The sequence below is a fragment of the Lontra canadensis genome, unplaced genomic scaffold (genome assembly GCF_010015895.1).
Source record: "Lontra canadensis isolate GAN:19392208 unplaced genomic scaffold, GSC_riverotter_1.0 scaffold1, whole genome shotgun sequence".
Lineage (NCBI taxonomy): Eukaryota > Metazoa > Chordata > Mammalia > Carnivora > Mustelidae > Lontra > Lontra canadensis.
Genome location: NW_022630995.1, coordinates 100,567,206 through 100,588,687, shown reverse-complemented (window position 1 = coordinate 100,588,687; position 21,482 = coordinate 100,567,206). Strand labels below are relative to the sequence as shown.

The 21,482-nt window shown below is 32.8% G+C and overlaps 1 protein-coding gene across 2 annotated transcripts in view; it reads right to left on the bottom strand.

The window, feature by feature from the left end:
- TBCK (TBC1 domain containing kinase) overlaps positions 1 to 21,482 on the bottom strand; it is a 207,843-nt gene that overhangs the window by 113,868 nt on the left and 72,493 nt on the right. For both annotated transcript variants that reach the window (XM_032860374.1, XM_032860366.1), the window contains exons 10-19: positions 19,873 to 20,021; positions 18,557 to 18,695; positions 17,152 to 17,251; positions 13,483 to 13,532; positions 13,172 to 13,301; positions 12,076 to 12,174; positions 10,216 to 10,278; positions 9,595 to 9,721; positions 8,335 to 8,385; positions 6,518 to 6,601 (exon numbers count right to left, since the gene is read on the bottom strand). In XM_032860374.1, the coding sequence (XP_032716265.1) occupies positions 6,518 to 6,601; positions 8,335 to 8,385; positions 9,595 to 9,721; positions 10,216 to 10,278; positions 12,076 to 12,174; positions 13,172 to 13,301; positions 13,483 to 13,532; positions 17,152 to 17,251; positions 18,557 to 18,695; positions 19,873 to 20,021 (992 nt within the window). The remainder of the gene's footprint in view (positions 1 to 6,517; positions 6,602 to 8,334; positions 8,386 to 9,594; positions 9,722 to 10,215; positions 10,279 to 12,075; positions 12,175 to 13,171; positions 13,302 to 13,482; positions 13,533 to 17,151; positions 17,252 to 18,556; positions 18,696 to 19,872; positions 20,022 to 21,482) is intronic.

Below are 21,482 nucleotides of genomic sequence, written 5' to 3'. Positions count from 1 at the left end.
TGTTGGCAAGAATGTGGAGGAAGGGGAACCCTCCTACACTGTTGGTGGGAATGCAAGCTGGTGCAGCCATTCTGGAAAACAGTATGGAGGTTCTTCAAAAAGTTGAAATAGAGCTCCCTACAACCTAGGAATTGTACTACTGGGTATTTACACCGAAGATGTATGTAGATTCAAAAGGGCACATGTACCCCAATGTTCATAGCAGCAATGTCTACAATAGCCAAGCTATGGAAGGAGCCTAGAAGTCTATCAACAGACGGATGGATAAAGAAGATATGGTATATATACACAGTGGAATATTATGCAGCCATCAAAAAACTGGAATCTTGCCATTTGTAATGGCATGGATGAAGCTCTTAGAGGGTATTATGCTAAGTGAAATAAGTCAATCAGAGAAAGATAAATAACATATAATCTCACTGATATGAGGAATTTGAGAAATAAGACAGAGGGTCATAGAAGAAGGGAGGGAAAAATGAAACAGGACAAAACCAGAGAGGGAGACAAACATTAAGAAATTCTTAATCTCAGGAAACAAACTGAGGTTTGCTGGAGTGGAGTGGAGTGGGAGGGATGGAGTGGCTGGGTGATGAACACCAGGGAGGGTATGTGCTTTTGGGAGTGCTGTGAATTGTGTAAGACTGATGAATCACAGACCTGTATCCCTGAAACAAATAATACATGATACATTAAAAAAAATTAAATGAAAGGAAAAAAAAAAAAGAACATCAAGATTTTTCGAAAATCTCCCTTAGACTTCAGGTGAAGTTTAATATCACACTAATGCACAAAACCACGTCTAATATACTTTATTTGTATGTTTTAATGAGACTTTATACCTTTTAATTTTCTGCAATGAGATATAAAATAAAAAGTCTTTTTCCTTTTTAATCTTTTCAAATTAAAAAATTCTTATACATCTCGTTTAAAACAGTTTCTTAATTCATTACATACTTTTAAATGACAGTGTAAGGCTTTTGTATGACACTACCATATTTTTGTACAGCTATTTATAAATAAGTCATCTGTTTTCAAAAACAATTTCATAAAATGGATACAAGATGAAATTTCAGTAAGTTCCCACATATGGATATCCTTACTTTTTCCTTTCTAAGTAGTCTTTCTTCTTTCATTGCCTTAGATTGGGTAAGGAGAAGGTGAAGGATGATAGGGGAGAGATTTAAAGCAAAAGATTTCCTCAGCTCACAAATCAAAAATAGCATTCTTGGTTCTAAAAGTTCTGTAACTATATGTTATTTTCCATTAGGCATTGAAGACGCTAAGTGTATGTAAATATGCAGAGAGTCATAAATCTCTTGTCAAGTAAAATGTGCCTAAGCTAATTCATTTGGTGCCATTTGGACGCATAGCACTCAAAAGAAGTCAAAGTTATTTTACTGTAAATGAACCCAAATTAGATTATCTCACATTACAAACTTTGCCAGTTGTAAAATTTGGCTTGCTATCTAAAACAAGCATCAACCTTTATGTCAAAAAGAAAAGAGGTGGGTTCAAAAGAAGAGAAAGATAATTTTCAGGCCTATACTTGTCAGCTATTTTCTTTTTGGTTCACATACCGTGCTCTGGTAAATATACAAACAAGCTCACTCAACAGTTTTCATACTATTTCTATTAAAGGCAGAACATTTTCAGTCTCAGGAAAAATCTCCTTAGTCACAAGATGTAAGACATTCTGGAAAACAGCAAGGTTGTAAGTTCAATGTATTTCCTACTCTCTCCCAATATGCTATCATTAAAGCCATCCATGACAAAGATGTTTATTCAACCCAAAACAAGCAATGCACTGTTTTTCCAAATGCATAACCCTTTAGGTGAAATTGCGTATCTCCCTCTCTTTTTCTTATTGTTTGATGAGAAAGGAGATTTATATTATACTCCTATTTTGACAGCTGGCCTTTAGACTCCAACTTTAGTCTATCTTCCTTCTTCCTTCTCTCCTCAAAAACTTACTCAATGTCTGTGTGCAGCGTGACCATACATCCTGATTACATGGAGAGTTCCAGTTGCCACCTGTAGGTGCAGTGTCTGGTGCAGTTAGTGTGCCTTTTAAACTCTGAAAAATACCCCAGTTTAGTTATACAGCCATCCTAGCTAAGTGCTGTACTACATTAGAGACATTACAGAGAAGATACCATCCTTTTCCCCAACGGATTTAGAAACATATACAGGAAAACAGAATATTGGGAAATTTTTCATGCAATTTTATTTCCTAGGTTTATATGGTAATTCTTTCTCCCTTCCCCTTTCTGACTTGTAGAAACCACATTTTCCAATTGTCCGAGTGTGAATATGCCTTAGTTTTGGAAACAGTACAAGAGGGACACCTGGGTGGCTCACTGGGTTAAGTGTCTGCCTTCAGCTCAGGTCATGATCCCTGGGTCCTGGGATTGAGTCCAGCATCGGGCTCCCTGTTCAGCGGAGAATCTGTTTCTACCTCTCCCTCTGCCTGCTGTTTCCCCTGCTCTCTTGCTCTCTCTCTCTGGCCAATAAATTAAATCTTTCTAAAAAAATAAGTAAACAGCACAAGAACATTTAAAGTTGTAGCAAAATTCCAATGGCTGTTTTGGTGGACAACATACAGCAGAATGACTCTGAAGTAGTATAGTTTAAAAGTTTATAGGCCAATTTTCTAGGTTGTTCCTTTCTTAATTGAAAAAAGACATAAATGTATATGTAAGAACCTATTTAGCCAGAGCGCTTCCATCTGGTTAAACAATAACTTTGTTGTTTATACAGTAAAACTTAAACTGTCCCTGCCCCCCTTTCCCCCAGGGGACGTACTGAAAAACAAGTCCTGGAAACCAGTCCTAGGTAACAAAGCCCAAATACAAGGGTGGGTTAGGCCAGGTGAAGACATCCGATCAGTGGAGGGGGCGCATACAGTCTCCCTAGCTACCAAGGAGTAAGGGCCCCGCCCTTTGGGTGCCGTTTGGGCGCCAATTCTGACCAAGGTGATAGACTAGTTCAAATGTCTACTATAGGGCAAACTGTAATTCAATTGGTCACTTATGTGTGACCTAACATGACTATGCAGCTTTCTCTGTGTTTTACAATCTCATTGGCCACATGTGCATGGCCAGGCCCAACCACATGGCCTTTGCCCTTAAAGGCTAGTCTGTAAGGCAGAGACGGATCGTTCGTGCTCTCTGTAAGAGGCATGGCCCCGGCCGGTTGGTTTGATTCTTGATGCTTGGCATGGAATAAAGCTTTGTTTGACCTTCACTTTGTATCAGTCTCGCTCCTTTAATCACGGACCCATTAGTGGGGGACTTTTCAGTATAGCTGGGTTTTCCATATAGGATTAGTTCCCATTTTTAATAATTAAATGGCTGCCTTTCTTCGCTAGCCTAAAGCTGCCTTTTTTTTCTCTTCAATAGCCTAAGGTACGTCTGTCCTGCAAGTTATAAGCCTGTTTTTCCAATATCTCTGCAACTCTAACCAATCTATCCCTTTCAGATCCCTCCACCTTTTTCAATCCAGCTGGCACTCTAAGGTTCTGAGTCTAAGAGTAATTTTAAGGATCTTAATTTAGAAGTCCAACCTTGAGCTGTTTAACCAGTATATTTTTTAAAAAAATTCCTGTGTATTGATACTTTATCAACTCAATAGTAACATTACTGGGGATTAATTTGATAGTGTCAAAAATGATAAAGACATTTCATTTAGGCTAGAAGTAAATTTTTTATCTTCTTAAAAATGTCTGCAGGTAACAAGTTAATAGGATCATGGTAAACAAACAAAACAGGGTACTTTGACTAAACAGATAATTTTTGTCTCTTCTGTAAGAGGCAAAGCATTTTAGAGTCTTATGAATATGTAAATACTGTATTTTATGAAAAATTTTAAAATAAAAAACTTCCATATTCTATTAGTATATAATTATAAAAACAAATAAATAACATTTAAAAGTGCAATCCAATATAGAAACTGGTTTCTGTAGAGACAATTCAATGACTCAATGAATATGCAATTCTGCAAATAGCTGTTGAGTTGATTGATTTCATATGATATACAGCTTTTTCAAATTTTATGGGTGGGAAAGTGTGCATGTGTTATTGATGCTAATCAAAAATCAATGTCACTTTGAAGTTTAAAGCTAAAAATACTACATAACAAAAGGGGAGGGGAGGACACACAAAGAAGGAAAACAATAAAGTGAGAGCCGAATATTTCTAATTCTAAGCCTAAAATAAACATTTTGAAGAAAAATAAACAACTGTTCTTCCATAAACTTTAGTAACCAAAAATCAGCATCCTGTTTCATCCCATCCTCCAGCTTTCTTTGGCCTTCAGGCATCAGATTTGACTACTGGTTATTTTATCAACCTATTCTGGACTTTTTTACTACAGTTCTCTTCCTTGTTCTGTCTTAAGGATTTCTTTCTCCCTTTTGCCAAGCAAATTCCTACTCTAATTTCAAATTCATCAATAAATATTGCCTTTCATGAAACCTTTCTAGACATGTTCTCTCTTTCCTTTGCTACCAAAAAGAAAAGAAAATTTGAGAAAAAAAACCAACACAAAATAACTTCCCCAACTTCATCCTCTGTGCTAATATAGCAGTATGTATATTTATTTCATTGACTTAAGTAGTTATTTTCATATTTACTTCCTATATTACACTATGAAATCCCTTGGAAAAGGACTGAGTGTTAATTACCTTAGGAACTTCTATTAAGTAGTGCCTGGCATAGAGTCAGTACAGAGCAATTACTTACTTTTTTTTTTTTAAGATTTTATTTATTTATTTGGCAGAGAGATCACAAGTAGGCAGAGAGGCAAGCAGAGAGAGAGGAAGGGAAGCAGGCTCCCCGCTTGTGCAGAGAGCCCAATGCAGGGCTCCATCCCAGGACCCTGGGATCATGACCTGAGCCGAAGGCAGAGGCTTTAACCCACTGAGCCACCCAGGCGTCCCCTGAATTACTTACTTGAAATTGCTTTTTTTCTTTTTCTTTTTTGAAACTGCTTTTTTCTTATATAACATATGGTCAATACAAAAACTGAACAAATAGACACCTTGTTTATTGTCTCTTGGGAAAATATACACGTTCATCGTAATATTAAAGAACATTTATTGCAGCCTTGAAAAGTTTTAAGATTAGTTACCAATTCAAGATTTCAAACACAAATTTATAGAAATTATACGTGAGAAAATATTAACATTAACAAAAATAAACTTTAAGTAATTGTATAGTCTTTTAATTATAATCTAAATGTTAAAATGTATTACTGATTAATCTAACAAATTAAGAGTGGTTTTCGCCTTTCTGACTAAGTCCAAATTCACGTTGTGGATATTATGGTTTCTCTTGTACTTACATGAAACAAGATCTTGTCTTGCTTATTTGTATAATAAGCCTTTTTAAAGTGTATTTTAAAAGTTCGCAGCTAAAAAATAAAAGAACTTACCTTTTCCAAGTTGGAAATTCATTATCAATATAAAATATATACATTCATCTGTATTTTAAAACAATTACTAGAAAAATGAAACTAAATTTTTAGAGGTAAATCCTTTCTGTATTTTGAAATAGGAAACTATAAAGAACCAAAAAAAAAAAAACCGAATATAATAGAAGCTATGTAATATGGCCCTCTGAGACCTAGCCAATTCATTTTATAAACTCTGTTTTTTGTTTTATTATTACATCATATTAGTCACCATACTTTTTTTTTATTATATAAATTCTGTTTTGATCGCTTTTATTTGAGGATTCTCCAAATATCTTCATCTTTCTTAAAGTACAGTAATCTGGCTAGGCACTATGCTTTAATAGAGGCCTGATAAATTTGGGAAAAGATGTTTTCCAGGCTTTATATAGGAAAGTTCAATTAATATTATGGGTTCATGTTAGCTTTAAAAATAATAGCATTATTTCTGACTTTACTTAACTAAAGATTAAGGAATCACATTTTGTGATGCACAAATACTTACATGAATATTTTCTATCTTTAATCTTTTCAGTTTGTTTTGGTCACTATTTGGTAAATTATTTGCATCGTATAGTCTCTGAAATCTCTTGGTATCATTCAAGGTGTTACTAAATCCACTCATTTTGGATTTTGCTGGAATCTTAAAGAGTACTGCCAATTATATAATAAACATTACTGATAAAGGTAATAAGGAAACTATGAATAAGTATTGAACATATCTCAATAAGATACAAGATACACTCTTATAATACAGAACTTCATTAATTCTCAGAAGTTGACATTACATGGCTCTTGAAGTTGGATGGCTTTACTAAATTAACATAAAAGCAAAGAGCAACTTCCTTCCTATAAAACATGTTTGTCTTTGGTTATAGTAGTCATTAGAAAAATACCGTAATTCTTTATGGACTTGGAAGAAAGACTAAACCTAATGGTCTCTTCATGGGTTTTAGTGATGGACAATTACCATATTTTATTAGGTCATAATTATAAATTTAATTTAGCATTGGTTATTTTTGACATAAGAACTTACTCTGTAAAAAGACAAGTAAAGACGTTTGCTTACCTTGTATTACATGTGAGTTGTCTTTCAAGAAGAAGTTATACAGGTATTTGGGGATAAAAGCAGACATACATGCATAAGCCAAGGCTAAGAAAGAATAAGGCAAAGATATATAGCAAATTAGTTAATGGGGTAAATGGTCAGTAGTCACTCTGCACACGATCCTTGAATCTAGTATTAAACAAGAATAATGTTAACAATTGATGGAAACACAAAATTAAGTGGGAGAGAACCTCTATCTTTTAAAACAGAAAATATTTTGGATGACAAAAGATAACCATCCTAGTAATTTTTCAGTTTCGAATGAGTATGACAATCTTTATCCCACAACATTAAAAACTTTTATTATCACAACTTCATACTTAAAAAAAAATCTAAATTGGTCATTATTAATGAGTCATACAGACCTTAAGATCCTTAATTTTTTTGATACAAACAAAAGAGTCTGAGAACTTTGGATTTAGGAGCTCTAGTCATAAACTGTTCTTTCAAAGATCTCTTAATATTCTTGGATCAGAATGTGTAATAATAGACTATGTTTAACTAAACATAGCAAAATCTCTGGTCTAGATTAATGAGTATTGATGTCAGAGAACAGTACATTTTAAAAATCACTCAAATAGCGAAATTTTAGCTCTCTGGGATTATGCTATCTCTAGACTCAATTCCTGAAATCTCTGTAAATTCTGACCTGAAATAGAATTTATAAAAGATGGAAATCCAAGATTCAGACTTCTAGAGATTTATGCTATATAGGGTAGCAGCCTAGATGTGATATCATTAGTGATTAGAGTCAATTAAATTTAACAAATATTTTTTGAAAAACCCACTATAAAAGAGGCATTATAAGAGGAGGACAGAAAATTAAAAAGCTGTCATTAAAAAAAGCTTTTAACCAAAGAAAGGGTTACTATGTTAGTATATAAATAACTAAAATATAAAACATACATAAGATAAACTTCCAGAAATATAAGGTGCTGTATGAGTTCAAGAGGGAGAATAAGAAAAGTCTTCATTAAGAAATGATTGAAATGATCAGTTTTGGAGAAAAAGACCACTATTTATTTCTTTACAAACTGTTTAGAAAGTATACATGGACTAAAACTAGTTTCTAAAGAAGTCAAAATTTTCTCCAAAGTTCATTAAGTGGCACAAAAGAAGATGAATTCATAATCAGATTCCCCCTAAATTTCTAGTCACTGTCTTGTTACAACTGAAACTCTAGTAATAAATTAATCTTTCATATCCTCTAAAATGAGTCTAACAGATTATTTCACAGAAATTTACAGTATGTAGGGGTGCCTGGGCAGCTCAGTCGTTAAGAATCTGCCTTCGGCTCAGGTCATGATCCCAGAGTCCCTGAATTGAGCCCCATATTGAGCTCCCTCCTCCATGGGAAGCCTGATTCTCCCACTCCCACTCCCCCTGTTTGTGTTCCTGCTCTTGTTATCTCTCTCTCTGTCAAATAAATAAATAAAATCTTAAAAAAAAAAAAGAAATTTACAGTATCTACTAGGAAGAGATCAAGTACCTCACAACAAAAACAAAAACCTTGGGTGCCTTGGTGGCTTAGTGGGTTAAAGCCTCTGCCTTCAGCTCAGATCATGATCTCAGGGTCCTAGGATTGAGTCCTGCATCAGGCTCCCTGCTGAGCAGAGAGCCTGCTTCTCCCTCTCTCTGCCTGCTTCTCTGCCTATTTGTGATCTCTCTCTCTCTCTGTCAAATAAATAAAATCTTAAAAAAAAAAAAAACTTTCCTGTTTGAATAAAATATTTTAGGAAAATATGTACAGTGATTATTTACATGATAAACAGGCTTACCTTCATTATTGAAATTTAAATATAGGAATGGAGCACAAAGTGAATCAAGACCTGGTGGAAAGGAGTTTGGGATAAAGAATTCAGTAAATAAAGATCAGTATAAGTGTATATACATACCTTATTAAGTTCCCTGAATTACTTCTATATAGATTAAGCATTTTAAGTATTACTCATCCAGAAATATATTACACATCATGGTGTAGTGTGAGGAGTAATTGACAATGACTGGCACATAGTATATGCCCAATACAGATCAGATACTGTTATTATTATCTATTATTTTGAGTTAAAGTGAGGAATACAGTAGTTGAAAAATGTAAAATTGATAGAAGGCTTGGACTATATAGTCTCATCTCTGACCCTAGGTGATCCTGGCAATCATTTTAACATCTCCAAGCATGTTTCCTTATCCTGGAGATGGAAATTTGTCTTATAAGTTTCTCTGGGATGAAGAAAAGCAATCTTTCTAAAATTGTACAGTAAAATACAAATATGTTACATATGTCTTTTATTGATAATAATGCTGCTCATATGTTATCATGTTGAAGGGAGGTAGGTACATAAATCTATCTATAATTGTTAGGAAGATACAGAACTCTAAAAGGGACAAGGCTAGGAAAAATAATAGCTTTGTTTTAAGTTTTGCCAGAAATTGAGATTTAAAATAAAAAAAAAAAGCAACTACTGTTCATTACAGCAAATTAAAAAATAAAACTGGGAAGAATGGGCATCTCATTCATGAATTTATCAATGACTACAAAAATAATAATGAGAAGGACTAAAAATGAAGGACATGAAACATTAAAGTTATTTAATAAGAGAGAGATAATAAATAAAATAAGCAGTGTAGGGTGGTATCCTATTCTCTAATTCCTAATAACCATGATAACCAGGTTGTAAATCATTAAATGACAAGAATATCAATTAACCCCAAATTAATTATGGTATAATATTATTTTATTACTTGCATATCATTAAAAATAGTATCCCCAAAGATTACAATAGTACAAAGTATTCTTCCTACTTGACTAATCAGTATTATGGCAAATTGTTTCATTAAATATCATGCATTTAAATGATATCTACTATGCATTTAGACAAAGTTTTAAAAAAAGATCTCTCAAAAAATGGAAAACCAGTAATAGCTTTCCACAAAGCTAAGGATATTTTGATAATTTGTTTTAAATTTTTAAATTTTCAGTCATGCAACATGCTTCTGGTACTTCAGAAAGAATCTTAATAATGGGGGGAAAATGTTACCTTGCCAATACACAAGATCAGGATGAGACACAACCCAGGCTTTTAATACACGCCTAAATTTTGCATGACCTTCTGGTGATGATAACAGTTCATCATACTGATGACACCGAGGAATATCCACTTCGATCTGTAAAACAGCAAAACAATAAGGTGGAACTGGAATAGAGTGATCTCCAATAAACCTCAAGATAAGGAAAAGGAAAGAGTGTATCCTGAATATCAGAATAGACCATCTACATAATCCTAGTGCCTGAAGTTTTTAAATTTTATATTATTCCTCTGGAAATACCAAGAAAGTTGTATGTATATTTAAAGAAAAAAGGCAGACCATTTAATTGAAAAGGCATTTATTAATAAAGTTTCCAAAAAACCTTCCTTTACATCCTGGACTAAATAAAGGGCAAATTCTTCAGATAAAAAAGTACAATTATTAGGAAAAGTTACTTGGTCTATATACTCCTTCGGAACAATTCTAACTCATTAACTTGTGAGTAAAATAAGAGCATGCATATATATACATATGAAGGCTGCTGAGTTTCATAATTAAGAAAATTCCTCTTGCCTTTCTAAAATTTAAAGATTTGGCAGAATTATCTTGGGTTAAGAAAATCTAAATCGTACTTGTCTATCTGTAGGAATTGGAGTATCTTTATCAATTGCATCATACTTGGCATGAATAGCCCCCTGTAAAAAATAAGAGAAGATATATTAATTTATCATATCCTTAACAAATTATTGACTTAGACAAAATACAGGTCTTAAAAACATCTATCTTTGAAAATACACCCAATTATAGATAGGCACATTCAAACTCAAAGCATCTTCTTAGAAAATTCTTCACATCTTTTACAATCTGTGATGAAAGTCTGTGACAATTTACCATTTTGCTAAGGCAGTCATTTGAATTATACGCACAGGAAGACAAGTACATTGAAAGAATCACTTAATGAATATGCTTAGCTAATCTCCTAGTCCCCACAACACAACACAGCCTTGTTGTGCTCTATTCATTGCCCTCTCACACATAGTAAGTTTCATGAAGAAATTTAAAAAAATAGGGGGAGTCATCCCTTGAGAAATTTTCCTGTTAAAGTTGGAAATGAAAGCAAAAATAAAATAAAATTGTTTAAAGGAGTTCAGCACCAGAAGGAAGAGGCTTGGGATAAATTAAAGAATGAAATAAAGAGACCACTTACATTTTCCATTTATACTGTTACAGAAAGAATAATTACATAAACTACTTCAAATTTTGGTAATGTTCTATAGGATCATGCACAGAACAATTCTTAATTCTCTGGTTTACTGTTATGGTAGAGAAAGAGCTAGGAATTTGGAGTTCAATCTCTGATATTACATGCTACTATCAGCATCTCGGGCACATCTACTTCATGAGACATTTGGACAAGCTGACCTTGAAAGTACTCTTGAATTTTAACATTTTATGGTTCTACGATTCTAATTATTACCATACGGTAGGAAAAATAGGCATTCTTATTAAGCAACCAACCAAACTCAAAGATACTTGTAGACTTTCACCAAAGAAAACAGGAATAAAGGAAGGAATTTTTTCAATAGAGTTAAAAGGATTAAAAATACTTGGGAGAATTCGCATACAAAAAATTATGTGATGGATACCCATAAGATATCTATAAGAGAATACAGGAAGGCAGGATGACAAAGAAATTGACAGGAAATGTAAACATATTGGCAAAGATTTGGCCCATTACCATGACTGCTGTCACTAAAGTCTCTGTTAGTACTTCAAGTCACTCTAATAATGTGACACCTTGCCTCTTCTCACTGCCACCCATAAGGTACCACAGATGACAAAGTAGCATTTGTCCTGGTAGATGGTGCTGGGAAGACAGATGTGCCAAAAGGAACTAAATTATATTCATGATTATTGACAAGGTTCAAATTAGAGTGGAATATTTCTCCTTATAATAAGCAGTCCTATTTCCTTTTTTTTTTTTAAGATTTTATTTATTTATTCAGGAGAGAAAAAGAGGGAGAGAGAGACACAGACAGAGGGAGAAGCAGGCTCCCCACTGAGCAAGGAGCCTAATATGGGACTCGATCCCAGGACCCTGAGATCACGACCTGAGGGGAAGATAGATGCTTAACCAACTGAGCCATCCAGGTGCCCAGCAGTCCTATTGCTAAATGAACATACTTTATAAGCAGGGCTGTATATTTATAACTGATATGTATATTAAAATATTCAATTTTTAAAATGAATAATCAATATAATTTGAGTCCCATTAAATGAAATATTAAATAGCATAAATCTAACAAGACTTCGTATTTTTCTATTCTATCCATTCTATTCTTTTCCTCTATTCCTTTCACTAAAAATTGCAAAATAATCTTAATACTCAAATTTTACTACATAATTTTCTAATAACTTGGAAAATATATATTCAGAAAGTATTTCCTTCTTTCTTAACACGATTGATCAGCTTCTAACCTCTTCTTTCTTACCTCAACTCCCAAAAGAGCAGCCCAGGTTAAACCTCTCATAAGAGGAGGAATGTCAACTCTTGCTTCTTTCCAGATTTGATTTTTTTTATATGGATAAGCCTATAGGTAAAAAAAGATATGAAAAATAGCTCAAGTTACTAAGTGCCTTCTTTTAATCTAAACAATCCTGAATATACCAGTGATAAAGTTGAAGGTGACCTGCAATAAAGTTCCAAGTATCTGAAATTATTTTACCTGATGTTATTAATACATATTAAGTTAGCAGTGGAATAGTTCCCTACCTCTGTAAATGTTATATAGTACAATCAAAGAGAGGAGCTGAATTTACTGTTTTTAATCATCCCTCTCTATTTTGTGCTATGGAAGAATTATGAATGGATCCTACGGAGACTAATATTCTGAACCTCATATGTTAAGTAACATAAAAGGCACTTTGGAGAATACCTAGTAACATAGAAAGTATTCAGTAAATGTAAGTTTTTATTATGGTTACTTCCATAAGCTTGCATGTAAATTTGTCTTTTTATAAATTTGTACTTCAGGAGGAATTTCTAGAACAGAATTAATAGGACACAGGGTATGGATCCTATTAAAGGCTCTTAATACAAAATTTAAAATAGCTTTATAGAATGTTTTAACCAATTTACACTTATTCCAGAAGAATGAGAGTTCCAATCTCAATATATATTTCCTCACTTTGCTAATTCAATATGGAAAAAAGGTTAATTTTTTCAGTCCTAATAAGGATACATATTTAAATAGATTTACTGACTGGTTTTATTTCTATTATTTTTTTATCCATTTCTCTGTTTCAATGATAGTCATTTTCCCTATTGATTTTTAAATGTTTTTTAAATATTAAAAAAAGATATTAAATATCTTTTGTCTAGTGTGGTTTTGCATAGATTCCTTCATCTTGTTTTTACTTTTTAATTTTATTTACAATTCACATGTATCATTTTTAATATTAATCAGATAAAACGGGTTGTAAGAATTAGTGTTCTCATGACATCAAGATTCCCTAAGAATTACCAACGAAAAAAAAAAAATAAAGATTGCATACGGACTCTTTACACCTTATGCTTTAGAATCCTACCTTTAGCAGCCTGTCAAAGAGAATGATTCTGTTTAGTTGGTACTCTGTGTCCCTCTCTCGGATGATTAAAGGGAGAGTGGCAGCTGCAGACAACTCATTATTGCTGTTTGAATGAGGTAAACTAGACTGGCTATAATAGAGAAACAAGAGCAGAAAAATTGACAAAACATATAAAATAAAAACACCCTGAACATCACATTTTTGTATCCTCCTTAGGAAACAATTTTCCAAAAAAATATGCAAGCTTCTTATCAATCTAATAGAAAGAGAAAAGAAAAATAATGGTAAAAAGAATATATATATATACTCACTCATCTTCAAGTAGTGGGTAAAATGCTTCTCCACCAACATCTTTTAATCTCTGAATTTAAAGAGAAAATATTTATGATACTTAAGATCTGAGACAGAAACACTGATCTTTATTTAAAAGGAAGAATAAGGTAAAACTATATATTTATAAAGATACCAGGAAAACTACAACAGAATTTAAAATTCATTTATTGTAAACATGCAAATACACCATGCCTGCAGTGATTAAGTTTAGCTGTAAAGAATATTCTTTGTTTTTTAATTTTTTTACCTTCAGGGATTTCTCATAAATGTTGCACACCTATTATGATAGTGTTCCAAACAGGATGCAGAATTGCTAAAATTAGTATAAATTTGAATAAATGGATAAAACATTTTTTAAATTATGTGAAGATTATATAAAAAAGTACTTTTTAACACACATCCCTTAACTTAGAACTTGAGTCCAATTTACTTCTGCCTTGACATTAATACAAACTAAAACAAAAGCAAGGTGCTAAAAAAAGGATTCAGAAGAATTTCTCACATCATACTTTGAACATGCATGACTCAAATAGCTGGTAAGTCAGCCGACAAAACTCAATTTTCTTAATTATTTTTTCACAAACTTATTATAATAATGTTACTCCAAATAATGCCATTGCCAGAATTATAGATATTATTCAAAAGCATAAGGTGGCAGGCAATAGTAAAGTAAAATTAAGACACATCCTAAGTAGGGTGATTAAAGTTAATGCCATCTTGCCTGCTGCTCTGCTCTTCAGTTCAACTTCCAACTTGAGGGCAGAGCATCTGCTCTTATGGGGATTGACACAGAAGTTCAAGCTGTGTGTGTAGCCAGCATTGATCTTCTGTTGATTAGAGTTATTGTGTACTCACCCATGTGAGTTAGCCTCAGAATTCTTTTTTTTTTAAAGACTTTTATTTGAGAGAGAGAGCATGAGAGGGGTAAGGGGCAAAGGGAGAAGCTAGCTCCCTGCCGAGCAGAGGGTCCGATGTGGGACGTGATCCTGGGACTCCAGGATCATGACCTGAGCTGAATAACCTCAGAATTTTTAAAAGCCAAAGAAAAATCTTTTACCCACAACTGGCAAACCTGAATCTGGCAAAACCTGATTTTATGCCTGGCTTTTTTCTAAAATTTGATGTGCTGTAGATTTATGCCATTTTTCCTCTAAACTTTTAGGCGTTTCTTTTGTGGATTAAAATTCTAAGTAGAAAAATAAGATTTCCTCAAATTTTACCCCATTATTAATATGCACATTGTTTTAAAATTTGGGTTTTACTGTCCTGAAAGTCAAAATATTACAAGTAACTTTTCTGCTTTTTTTATATTAAAAATGTAGCATATTAAAAGTACAAAAAGGGCAAAAATACAGAAAAGTAGAAACAAAAATTATTTGGTTTCCATATTATTTTTAAAACAGCAACATAAACTTTTTTTTAATAATCATAGATAAAAGTATTTTAAATTTCAAAAATGGAAATGTAAGGTCATTGAGAAAGTAAAATTGAAGACTTGTATTTATTTAACTTATGTTCATATACTTTGATTATATTTAAAGAAGCAAATTAAGAGTAAAACCAAATTGGTCAAAACCATGTATTTGGATGTAATTTATTGTTTGTTGTTTTGTACTGCTACTTACTTCATCTACCATACACATTCTTTCTTTTCAAAGAGATGACAAGCTTAGTGTATTGTGTAGTAATAATTATAGATTTAGATTTTCTATTCCTTGCATTACGGCAGGTAAGAGATTCTAATTTCCTCCTACTACATAATATGTAAAATACTAACAGGAAAAGCCTAAAAATATAAGGAAAATCAATGATGTGAGACCCAAAACTGGGCTTAGAGATAAAGGATATAAGCTAGAAATAAAATATATTGATAATCATGGCCTAGGTTTTTAAGCACAATGGGACAAAGACTTGGGCATCTGATTAACAGGCAGCCAGACTGGAGGAGACCCTGCTATACTCAAGAAAGAACTGGGTGTGTCGGGGGCCGAGGGGAGGACATCCAACTTTAGCCAGCCTGAGTGATTGATGTAGGGAAGAAGAATACCCAATTCAGATTCTTTTTAGCTGTCCTGTCTCTCCTAATAAGGTAAGGAGGGAAGCTGAGAAGCTTTGTATGAAGGTCACAGCCCAGAGACACAGGTTCACTAAAGGGCTGAGACCTAACCATAGGACTACAGAACTCCTTCCCTTCCCTACCATACCTCCCATGTCAATAGAGCTCCAGTATAAAAGGGGATTCCAGCTGAAAGAGCTGCATGCAGGTCTCAGACTCTATTTTAAAAAGTCTCTAGGGGAAAAAAAAAGGTCTCTAGGGAAACCCAAAATCACCAGGGGGAATAAAACCAAGGATAGTTGAGGAAATTTTAGTCTTCGACAAAAAAAGCACACATAGTAAACAGCTAGATAAACACGACATTGTGAGCTAAAGGCCTATTTACCATAGTTCTTTTTATTGGTAAATCATGTTAGGGTTTTAACAAAAAATGGCAAGGCATGCTAATATGTGAAAAAGACACTCTGAAGAAACAAAGCAAGCCACAGAACCAGCCTCAGATTTGTCAGAGAGTTGGAAATTATCAGGCCAGTAATTTAAAATAATTCTGATTAATATGCTAAGGGCTCTAAGGAAAAAAGCAGAGAGCATGCAAGAACAGGTGGGTAATATAGGCATGGAGATAGAAATTCTAATAAAGAATCAAAATATGTAACCTATGTGTTATAGAAACCTATATGTTATAGAAATCAGAAGGAGAAAGGAGGAAATTTCTGGAAATTTTCAAAATTAAAGACATGAAATAACAAAGATCCAGGAAACTTTACAAACATCAAGCAGGATAAATACCAAAAGAAAAAAACTATGCCTAGTAATACCATATTCCTTAAAAGAAACCATCAAAAGTTAAAGGAAAAGCCACAGATTAGAAGATATATGCACTACACAAAGCCAACAAAGACTCCATATTTGGAATATAGATTTTGAAGTCCTCAAATCAATAAGAAATCACCCAGTAGAAAAATTGACAAATGATATGAACTAGTAATATATAGAAGAGGTAAACACACTACCAAGAAATATGAAGAGATTCATAACTGCATTATAATCAGGGAATTAAAATTAGTTTTATAGCAAAATATTATTCTATACCTTTTAGAGCAATGTATTTTTGTTAAGGTTTATTTATTTAAGAGAGAAAGAGAACAGGAACAGGGGTTGGGATAGGGAGGGGCAATGGGAGAGGGAGAAGCAGGGAGTTCCATGCAGGGCTTGATCCCAGGACCCCAGGATCACGACCTGAGCCTAAGGCAGACGCTTAACCAACTGAGCCACTCAGGTGCCTCTAGAGCAATAATTTTGTAAAAATTTGATAATATCATGTATTACCAAGTATATAGAAAATGAGAAACCTTATCCAATAATGGAAAAAAGATACAACTCCTTTTGTGAATGACTGAACAGTTTGTACTAAAGCTGAAGATGTACAGATCCTATTTCCCAATAACGTCACTCCTGGGCACATACCTTAAAGAAACTCTGACATATTTTATGAGATCAGGGAGGAATTCAAGGCTTCATGTATATCTTTAAGGTTTTATTAAAAAAAAAGAAAAAATCTGAGGTAGATTTGTCAAAACATCATTCTTACATTTCTTAGCTGGCATAAGGACAATGTCACGGTGGTGTCATCTAATAGTGAGCTTCTGTCTCGACCTTGTCCAAAGCTTTCACCATCTTCAAAGAGAAAACTGAAAAGAGATTAAAAAAAATAATTATTTTAATGAGAACACAAAAAATGATTTATTGCTTCTGCTAGAAAATAAAATTTATTCTAAATCATCATTCCCTCATCAAAGAAAGAAATTTTAGACTAAATGGATTAATTAAAAATATGTACTTAATATGTTTATATTTCACCAAACAATTCTCATTTTTAAATATAAATTGAGTTCATATGAATACAGTTTACAAATAGAAAGCATTTTAGGAATACAAGAGTGTGATTTATTCTCTTTGCTCATGCAGATTCAGTGTTAAAATTACTCTCTTGACAATATGTGTATGTGCTCCTGAGGAAGTTTATATGAGTGAGAAATGATAAAAGAAGAAAGAAAAATCATAATAGTAACTTCTCAAGAGAAAGAATAGTGAATAATAAATGCATAAAATTTCTTTAGGGTTTCAGAGAAATAATTTTGAGAATTTACATATATCTTGAAATTTCCATCATCTTATTTCCCAGTGTTCTGTTTAATTCAATGTGTGAGAAATATAATTGACTGAAAAATCAGTTAAAGGGGGAAAAAATAGAAACCCGGTAGTCTACTCAAATAATTAACCTAAAAATTTAACATGTGAAGAAAAAAATGACCAGCAGGTAATTTTTATTGTTATCTATAATGATCAAATCTAGTAGTAAAATCTAAAATTAAAAATTTAAAGCATTGTTGGAAACTTAAGAGATTTAGGTTCACACCTTTACGAATAAATACAAACAGCAATGGAACAGTAACAATTTTGGTCCTAAGAGTTGTACTGTTAATTAACTTTCAGTCTAATTTATGTGATGATGTCCAAGATCTTATGTGGTTCTACAGCTTTCGTAACAGTGATTGAGTACCATGATGACCTCTAGGACAATGAAGCCATAGAGTACATTTACAATTGTAACTGGAAATAAAAAATAGTTACTTATAATAGGCACACTAGTCTACTTTATTAACTCTCTTGAATATTACTATTCTTTCTGACTTGCACATTTTTCATTTTTGAACATCAATTATTAAAGCTATTCCATAATAATGGATCTACTTCAAATAGATCAGAAAGCAAACTATGTATTAAAATATTTAAAAATTTATTAAAAATAATAAAATGTTAATGAGAATTCTTCAAATAAAAGCTTCAGCCAAAAAACCAAGGTATTGACTTCCAGTTGCTTTCATAATCACTTAAGGAATGTCTAGCAAAGAAATCCCCCCCAAAAAATAAATAAATAAAAAAAATGTTATTACTAAGTGTTTTTCACTTCTAAGAGAAACTTCTTTCCTTACTTGGGGAGTGTGCAGATCGGTGGTTTAGACCGAATGATCTCCTTGTTGACAAGCTCTTTCTCCAAGTCACCTCCCGCTAAACACCAAAGGTAATAGACTTCTTCAATAGATCTTTCTGCCAGGTAATCACTGTTTATATCTATTAACAGCAAATGGAAAAGAATCATAGCTATCATATTTTTTGTTTTTATCAAAAGGCAATAGGCAATAATGGCTGGTATTCTCAAAATTAATTGAAGAACACAGCAAGAATCCCTTTAATAAGAACATTCATACTATAAACTGCACAAAGGATGAAATGCAGATATACATATTGGATGTACATTCAGTTTCTTTGAGAAAAAATAGAATTTTTACCCTCTATATTAGAGTTATATGGGAAATATATTCTATATATCAGGCTCTGTGGGGAAGGGATAAGGGCAGAAAAAAGCACTTGGACAGTTAACTAATACAAACTATCCCATCCTTCATGTCTTGAGGCAATTGCTGCCTCTTCTGAAGAGTCTTTCTTACTGTCTCAGGCACACTACGATTCTACTGCACTATGTTCATATTGAATTTATGTATAATAGTAATATAAATGTTTATCTGCCTCTCCATTTGGCATGAATGTTACTTGAAGTTATAGTGCATGGAACATAGCAGGAACTCAAAAAAATATTTGACTGAATGAATGATTAGTAAATATTTCCTGCCACGACCTACATCTTGATAACTCTTCAATGTAAGAATATTATTGGTGCCACTAAAACACACATTCTGAGAATGGTAATCTTTATAGATGAATGAAAAGAAAAAAGCTGATATTCTCTTACAATGTGGAATATAATGGTATGGACTTCTACCAATAATATAATTTTTAGAGATCATTTATAATAAATCATGTAGAATATGATATATGTATGTTATAGTGGAAATTCCACTGGGAATTAGAAAGCAATTTTGGCATTAAGGTTTGAGATGAAAATAGGACTTTGGCTTGCATAACAAATTTTTTTTTGGTGCCACTTCCTCAATTCTTAAAAGTTCTTGCTCCAAAGCAAGTTAAATTTAAAGGATTAAAAAGTTAGGTGGTATAAGAGACACTTATACTCACAAAACAAACTGAGGGTTGCCAGGGGGAGGGAGGAAGGAGAGGGTGTTAGGGTTATGGACATTGGGGCAAATCCAAAATTATCTCTGAATTCCCAGACAGGTAGCCATAAAGCCTTACTAGTGTAATATATATGTTGTTGGTAAATGCAAAACTGAAAGTAGGATAAGGGTACTTTTTTTAAAAATAAAACACTGTTTTCGGTCTTATTTATCATTACCTTTACATAGCTGACTGATATCCTCAGGCAGAGTCAAATCAGCACATCTCAAAGAAGATGAAAACAGACTGGCAGGTTTGGTAAAGGGAGTATATAAAGGTGACACTTCACTAAATACCTTGTCCTGCATTAATTCATCGGCAGTTGGCCTTGAGAAAAATTTAAAACACACAGTAGGAATGAGATACAAATTTCATCATTAGAAATTCTTGGCATCACTTATTTAAAAAGTTATAAAATGTAGAAAATTAATTTTCAAATTATTTAATTATAATTTATATTTACCAGGGTAAATCAACTCTCTTTTTTTCTTAAATTGCTGTGTAATGCTGACCTTTTAATGTTTATTCCCTGATTTGTGTGTCTCATTACTCTCTTCAAAAGTAAAAAAATCCCATATATCACAGTGGTGCCAAATTTGCCAGTGCCTTACCTAATTTTGAAAATAGTGGTATGAAAAAAGATCACTGGAAATATGAATAATCTTCTTATATTGAAAAATCTGATAAGACACTTTGTAAAACTTTCATAATACATGGCTTTTGTATTATATGATGTAGGCCTGTTTCTGAATATAGTGTGAAATGAATCTTGTGGCTTTGGAAAAAAATTAGAAGAAAAACAACAAATTTCTACAGAGCTTCATAATGTAAGAAAAAAATGATAAGAGCTAGCATATAGTTTATATCAGGAGTCAGATAACTATGGCTCTTGGGTTAAATTCACCTACTATTTATTTTTATATGGTTCATGAGCTAAAAATGGATTTTGTATTTTTAAGTAGTTGAAAAAAATCAAAATATTATTATTTTGTGCTATGTGAAAATTACACAAAACTCAAATATCAGTATCTAAAAGTAAAGTTTTATTGGAACATAGCAACACTAACTCATTTAAGTATTGTCTTTGGCTGCTTTTAAGCTACAAGATCAGTGCTGAATAGCTGTGACAGACTATGGTCCACGAAGACAAAAACACTCGCTATCTGGTCCTCACCAAAAAGAGTTTGTTGATTCCTGAGTTAAATAAACACAGTAGCACATCAGGCTTTTTTTTTTTTTTTTTTGGAAAAATATGATTCGAGAATATATTTTATGCTGTGGCGTTTAATATATCTACGTTTAGAAATATCTGTACCTACATTTAGAAGAATATGCTTGCTTCAGTATGAAAAAAAGAATCATACTTTGCAATATTTCATGTGCATTTTTCTTTTTAGTTTAGTTAACCATGATTATTTCCCTGGTTATCTGCCAAATTTTCAATTAACATTATTGTCAGTGGGTCCAACCAAATTAACTATGGCACAATGTACTTAGAAACTTGTGTCATGGATGATGTTACAGCATACTGAAGGAACTATCACTAACTCAAATTGCCCATTAAATAACCAGCAACCAACCATAAAAAAACCAATGTTTCTTTAAGTTACTCACACATGGATCTGTGGCTGACAAATGTGAAGTAAATAAAATCTTAAATATCTACTGGCAATGTGTTTGATTTTTCTAAAGCACAAAAATAAACACTGGAAAATGTTCCTTAAAAAATTTGCTAGAATAATGGCATACATTCAAGGGGACAGTTAAAAGTCTTAAATACACCACCAG